The 7534-nt window shown below is 45.0% G+C and overlaps 1 protein-coding gene across 1 annotated transcript in view; it reads left to right on the forward strand.

Moving 5' to 3' along the window:
- Positions 1–7534, forward strand: part of LOC101854071 — a gene marked incomplete in the record, with an annotated part of 44381 nt that overhangs the window by 23581 nt on the left and 13266 nt on the right. Inside the window, 5 exon segments of the mRNA XM_013079874.2 lie at positions 139–399; positions 996–1268; positions 1844–2081; positions 2662–2881; positions 4097–7534. Of these exon segments, the coding sequence (XP_012935328.2) occupies positions 139–399; positions 996–1268; positions 1844–2081; positions 2662–2881; positions 4097–7534 (4430 nt within the window).

The following is a 7534-nucleotide window of genomic DNA, read 5'->3' on the forward strand; positions in this document are numbered from 1 at the left end:
GAGTGAGTGAGAGAGAGAGAGAGAGAGAGAGAGAGAGAAAGAAAGAAGGGGAAGAGGATGAAAGAGATAGAGAGAGGAGGGAGATATAGGCGGAGATAATTTACTAATATTTCATTGACTATAACATCTCTACTTCAGGAGTAGCCATCAACAGCGACGAGCTGAAAAGCTTCACCGGCAGTGTGGTCATCGATGACGTCGACACGTACGCGTTGACCACTGAGGTGAAAGTGGACAAGAGCAAGGGCAAGCTCCAGCTGAGCCCCATGGTTGAGCTGAGACGTGCCGGAGCGGAGAACGTGCAACTGACCGGTCACGTGACCCTCGTGAAGCCTTTCAAGTCCGCGGACGTTGACCTGTCTGTGTCCGGACTCAGCAAAATGCCCTACAACCTCCAGAGTGAGTAAACGCTTTGTTCACTTTGTTGTGAGAAAGAAATGATCTTTGTAAACACATGCATGTACATGTATATGTCTGCTTGTGTGTGCATATGTATGTGTGTGGGAAAGAAATAGAGGGATGGAGACAGAGAGAGAGAGAGAGAGAGAGAGAAAGAGAAAGAGAGAGAGAGAGAGACAAAGGGAGAGAGAGAGAGAGAGAGAGAGAGAGAGAGAGACTGAGGGAGAAAGCGAGAGAGAGGGAGAGACAGAGAAGTAGACAAACACTAATAAATAGACAACTAGTAAGACAATCTAATCCACTACTACGTCAGTTATTGGAATTGAAATACAACACAGTATTTAAGAAAAAACCCTGTGTCATTATTGTATGCGATAGGATTTTTCTAGCTATAAAAGAACTTCATTTTCTTTCAGTTTTAGAGAAATTTGTGTTTTTACCTTATCTGAAAAATGTAGCGTTCCACAACCATGAATTTACCACACTACAACAAATTGTTTACCTTTGTCCGCCAGTGATGTTCAAGGATTAAGAAAGTAAATCCTCATCATTTACGTTTGATCTCCGTATCCCCCCCCTCCCCCAATCCTTTTCAGCCTCTGTGATCAACACGAAGAAAGAGAAGAGCATCCAGGCAAGCTTCAGCCCTGACGGTCAGCGCCGATACACTCTAGAGGCCAGCAACCAAGTGACTGTGATGGGAAAGAAATCGACTATCGCCATCTTGAAGAGTCTGCTCAAAGTGAACACGCCCACCAAGCAAGTGATGTCCCTGACAGCTGGCGCCGACTACAGAGAGGCCAAGTCCCTGAAGCTGGACGGTACCCTGGACGTCTATCGCCTCCTCAAGAAACCCGCCAGTGTCCAGCGTGAGTACTTCCTCGTTGATTTGGTTTGGCTTTAGTTTTCTTTTGTTTTGTTTTGAATTCTTTTGTTCTTTGATTGACTTTTGTTTTCGTTTTTGTTCGGTTGTTTTTTTTTCTACTTATTTTTTGTGAGTTTGCTTGTTGGTTGTTGTTGTTTTTTTTGGGTTTTTTTTGCAGAGGTAAACGCTATGCTAGTTATACAACACAGTTTACTTCAGTTTAATTTTCCAGCGAAATGGACTAAGCTGTTATGGGCAAACCATAGAGTGTCGGTGAAAAGGAACCTGCTGTCTCTGTGTCTCTTTTCTTCCCCGGCTTAGATTTTCAAAAGACATTTAGTCATAAATGTACATTTAGTCAGTCGGAATTTTTTTCTAATTAAAATTACAATCATCAGAACCTGTAAAAGACGACCACCTATTGTCGAGGAAAATAGGTGGTTCTCTTGGATAGTGTCATCGTATAATAGGAAAAAAACGCAAGGGGGGGGGGGGTGGTCGCTTGTACTGGTGATTGTCTAGAACTGATGATCGTTACAGCAATCTCAACTATATCTGTTGTTTGTTTTTCTCTGTTAGTTTCCCTTGTGAAAAGCGGCAAGAAGCGCACCGCCCGCTATGACGTGGAAGGCTCTCTCAAGTCATCTGGAGTGTCCGGCAAACTGGACAGTTACACCACCATCAAGGACACGGGCTTCGTGTCCACCAAGAGCATCCTGAGCTACAGCATTCCCAAAGTGGCCAAGAACAAGATCACACTGGGCGGAAAGCTCAACGACAGGAGCACAAAGTCCTACAAAAAGTACACTCTCAAGAGGTCAGTTCATTTCTGCACTTGCAACACGAACAGGTCATTTTAGACGTGTCGGAGATTAAAAGTATTATTTGAGAGTAACATACAAAGAAAAGAAGAAGAGATAATTAATATTGAGACTTTATAGTAAACAAGGAGCAAAACACGTCAGCTTCCGAGTTTACCCTCAAAGTAAATTAGTGTTTTATAGAGTGATTCAAAAGCTGAGATGTTTACTCTGTTATGTCTGCTCTAAACAAGCAAACTTTTGTAAAGACATTTCGCTTTGAAATACAAATGTAGTGTTTCATTATTGTTCTTTTTTAAACAGTCATTCAGACGACTTGCACAATACTGATACATGCATAAATAATTCCAAAAGATGATTAGGCATGATGGCTTAAAACATGAATATGGTGCACATACTGAATTCTCTTTTAAGTTTTGAAAAAAAAATAGGTAGAGCTTTAATGAATATGAATGACTTATGGAAACAAAAGATTCAAAAGGTTATCAATACATGACTAATTAATACTACTTATGCTGCTACGTTGTTCCTTCAGAAGTCATGAATTCATTCTCCCTTTTCATTTCCCACTGACAGCACCCTCGACATAGCCAAGAACCCCGAGTACAACCTGGGTCTTGATCTCTCTGTGGACCACAAGAAAAAGCACAGCGAGGCTGAAGTGGAACTCAAGTACGGACCTAACCCTAAGGACAAGACCAAGAGGCTGTTCTGGTCTTCCTCTTTCACCAAGAAGCAGGCCAGCTGGAAAAACGCTGACCTAAGCTTTAAGATGAACGCCCTGGCTCCTGCTCATGTGAGTTATTTCCACATGTTCATTCATTGTTATTTTTTAGGGCTACCTAAACGTGGTCCACCCAATTACCACTACAGGAGAAGCTATACGGGCCTTCAGGGGAAGTAAGCAAGACGGCAGAGTACATGAAATGTAATGATCTCCAAGCGGGATGGATTGAGAAGGAAAAAAAGATTTGATTGTTTAGGTTTGACGCCCCTGTTAACAATGTACCCTTTATCCCTTTGGAGGTGGAACCTCAAAACTTATGGTCCTTTTCCGATAGGACTGAATCAAATGGGTGGTTAGCCTTAAAACACCCAAAACAACACAAGCTCAAAACGCCTTTTTGGTGGATCTAAACGGAGGCCTTCCGCTCCTTAGCCTCATGTGATTCCAACTAGGCTAACGGTGAGCCCACGGTTTCAATAATGATATGTGAGGCAGCATGGTAAAATCAGGCGCTCGTCAAAATAATGAAAGTGAGGAAACTGGCATTTTCCCGTAAGTTTGAAAATCTGTATAGATTTTTTTACATTTTTGGCTCAACACCCTTCGTGTCCATTAAAAAACACATAGCTGTTTGAATTCTACGAAAAGACTTTGATTTAAGGCACAAAAATATACATTTTTAGTTTCCGCGGACTCTCAAGCTTAAGGGGGGGGGGGAGGGTTATAAACCCATCTCGGTAACTATGGAATTTTCAGATAAAGCCTTATAGCAAGGCGGTATAAAAGGGAAAACATATGCAAAATGTAACTTTAATGTTTTTGTTTAAGTGTACGGTTTCCATGATAAGGGCGCCATATTGAAAATAAACAGCTGTCAAAAAAGTAAAAAATATTTTTTATTTACCATTTGTTCATATTTGGTACATTGACAGATATACTCAATACAAAATTTCATACAGTTGGGATCTTGAATATCTTGAACAGGAAAAAAGTTAGAGATGGATAACTGACCTCATGCCTCTGAATTCGATTACATATTCAATTATTTAATGCTTAAAATGGTGTGTAATTTTTCAAGCTGAAAATATTCTTGACATTTCTTGTTGTCTGGAAACTGTTCAAATATTTTAGACAGCAACAATTTCGATATTGTAGTATTAATGTGCTTGTGGTCATCTTCATAGACGTACAATGCCTAGTTATGTTGAGTAACCCGATTGTAAGAATTTAACGATTTGCCCCCCCCCCCCCCCCCACCCACTGTTTCCCTCTTTCTACATACAGGGCGTGGACGTAAGTGTGATGGGCCAGCATGAGCACAACCCCAAGATGCTTGACTCTAACGTCATGCTCAATTATGGAGGAAAAGGAAAAGACCTGAGCGCCCAACTGGCCGTTAAAGACAAGAGCAGCAAACTGGCAAAGATCAACGGCAAAGCAGTTGTTGCCTGGCCCGGCTCAGCCTATACCCTGACCACCGACTTTGACCAGAAGTCTGAGAAAAAGTATGTCCACGAGATGAACCTGAAAGACAACAGTGGCATGAAGCACGCAGTCACCACCATCTACAAAACTCCCAAGGGAAACGCACACGAGTTGACAACGAAGTTCATGCTGGAAGGCGTGAAACCAATCACCGTAATTGGATCCACCAACCTTGACCTGAAGAATTTTGAAGTCTCAGGAGAAATCCAGAAAGGCACAGATACTTACGGTCTTAAAACCAAGTCAAAAGTTTCTAAGGCTTCAAGCGCAAATGTTGTTGTGGAACTGGTGTACCCTGCCAGGCGCATGACCCTGCTCGTGGATGGAGGCAAACAGAAGAACAAGTTCAACGGCCGTGTTGAGGCTGCTTGGGACGCAGACAAGGACAAGAGTCAGACGATTGTGATTGATGGGTCCGGATACATGAAGGCATCCAAGAAATCCACGAGTCTGGGAGGCGACATCAAGTTCAACTCACCTTTCGAGAACTACGAAGACATCATGACAGCTTTCAAATACGGAAGTGACGACAGTCAGCATGATCTCAGTGGCAAGTTGTCGTGGGGTGGAAAGGGCAAACAGGTTGTGTCTAGCCTTACTGTCAAGAATCCCATTTCTCTGAGTAATCTGAAGATGGTGGCAGAAGCAAAGAGCCCTTTCAAGGGATTCAGAGTTGTTTCCGTTGATGTTGACCATTCCATGGAACCCACACTGAAAACTGTTCTCAAGGGCAGATGGGAAAAGGAAAATGGAAAACTGACAATCGAAGGCGAAAACCTCGGAGATCTGTACAGACGTAACATCAAAGGAAGTGTTGCACTCAAGTCCACTGTGAAAAATGCCGAGGACATCAAGTTGAGCTTGTCTCACTCTGATGGATCAGGCCGAGTTTCTTCCAACGCTGCACTCATCCATAACGGAAAGCCTTACGGATACGACATGAACATGATCCACTCGCAGAACGGCTGGCAGGTCAAGAACTCTGGAGATCTCGTTTTGACAATGCCCAACACCAATGTCAAGTCAAGCTGGAATCACAAGAACGGTGACAAATACATCAAGTCGACTCTGACTTCCGACTGGGGAAAGAACCGTCTGCTCGTAGATTTGGATGGTTCCCAAGACCTTCTGTCTTCTGGTGCCCTGAGCGGTGATGTCAAGATCCAGACTCCGTGGAGATCGTTCAGAAGTGTAGATCTCTCTTTGAGCCACAAGCAAGGGCAGGGTCTCATTTTGAACAAAGCCTCCCTTAAACAAAACGGCCAAGTGCAAGCCTCTTCTACCCTGAACTACAACGGCCACCCGTCCGGACTGGACATTGAATTTGCTCTGACGTCCCCATACCATGAAGACATCAATGGCAAGGTAAACAGCAAACACAGCGCCTATCCAATGACCGGTATGGCTGAAATCAGCTGGTCCCCCAGGTCTAAAGCTGTTATGGAAGGTTCCGTGAACGTTGCATCATGGGAAAGCGCAAATGTTGACTTGAAGTTGATTACTCCTCTGAGAGAGTACCGCAACATTGTCTTCAAAGCCTCCAACAAAGGCGAAAGGGGAGAAATGGTATCTCACATGAACCTCGACTACGGAGTCCGAAAGAACATCGACTTGGAAAGCAGAATGGTCTACGGTGAGGCCAAGAAAATGCTCCGGCTAAGAATGACAACTCCTTTTGAGCAAATGAAATCCTTGGACACCGGACTCGCTGTTACAGGCGTTATCACAAACTTCGATGGATCCGCAGACTTTGAAATGTACCCAGCTGTTGGTAAGTTCCAGGGCTCTCTCAACTGGCAGTACGCCGACAACCTGAAGGCAAATCTCCGCCTGGAAACTCCATTCCCCGAGTATCCTTACATTGAGCTGTCAACATCGAGCCAGATGACGGGACGGTCCAGGCAGTCGTACATCGCGGCAGAATACTCTCCCCGCCAGAGATACAGCTTGGACAGCACTTACACCTTCGAGATGCCGTATTCATTTGAAGCCACCATCAGCTCTCCTGTCCCCGAGTATGACAACCTGGGCCTGACCTTCCAGCACAGTCACTCTCCATCCAAACTGGTGTCTCACGGAGAGCTGCGTTACCAGCCGAGCAAGAAGATTGAGGGTGATGTGAACGTTGACTGGTCCGACCTTGTAGAGGGTACAGTCATGCTCAAGACTCCATTCGAAGGGTACGAGACGAGCAAAGTAATGTTGAGACATCAAGGCGACATGGACGCCTTTAGCAGCCACGGAGAGGTGAACGTTGCAGATAAGAGCGTGTCGGCTGATGCCAGCTTCAACAGCGGCTACACCACCACAGGAACGTTCACCTTTAACAGTCCCATCTCTGGACTGGAAAGTGTTGAAATTTCCCTGAACAAAAGAGGTAACAGCAAAAATATTAGAGGTGGCGCCACATTGGTACTGAATGGAGACAGATCTCAAGCCAGTTTCAACCATAAAATGAAGGACGGAGCACTGAAGTCAACTTTCAGCTTCTCCAGCCCCAACACTGAAACCTTCAAGGTCAGCATCGACCACAATGGCGCCCTGGACAGTTTCACCAACAAGATGTCTCTCAACTATGGCCGTCGTTACGACATTGACACCATCCTGGCCTTCGACCACAGACAGCCAGACATCAGCGGTAATGGCATGATCAAATACAAACTGGCCGGTCCCCGAAATGTTGCACGTGTGACTTTCAGCAAGACTGGTGAAGTTGAAGATATGGCCTTCAGCGGGACTGTCAGCTACAACAGAGAAGACATCGGCGTACAGGGCTCTTGGAAACTTCTCAGTGGAATGCAGGGTTCAATTCAGGTGAGCACGCCTTTCGACGACTTCAGAAACATCGGCGCCGTTCTGATCCACAATGGAGATTCGAACAACTTTAAAACAGAGTCCAGCGTAACCTACATGGACGGCCAGAGCATTACCGGAAAAGTTGACCTGTCCTCCAACGGCTTGAGCAGAGTCCGCTTCAACACCGAGGTGGTTACTCCTTTCACAGATCTGCAAAGAACAATGCTGAGTGCGCACCACGACTATGACGAGTACACCTTGGCTCTGTCTGGAGGGGCTACACTGACCACCACCATCGGCCAGTTTGGACAAGGCAGTGTCACATACAGCAAGTCAGGGGATCTGGACAACTTTAGCGTTCAGCTCAACGGAAAATACGCCGATGACGAGGCCATTGTTTCTGCAACGAAGAGCGGATCTTTGGATGATTTGACCGTAAGC

Source organism: Aplysia californica, unplaced genomic scaffold (genome assembly GCF_000002075.1).
Source record: "Aplysia californica isolate F4 #8 unplaced genomic scaffold, AplCal3.0 scaffold00067, whole genome shotgun sequence".
Classification (NCBI taxonomy): Eukaryota; Metazoa; Mollusca; class Gastropoda; order Aplysiida; family Aplysiidae; genus Aplysia; species Aplysia californica.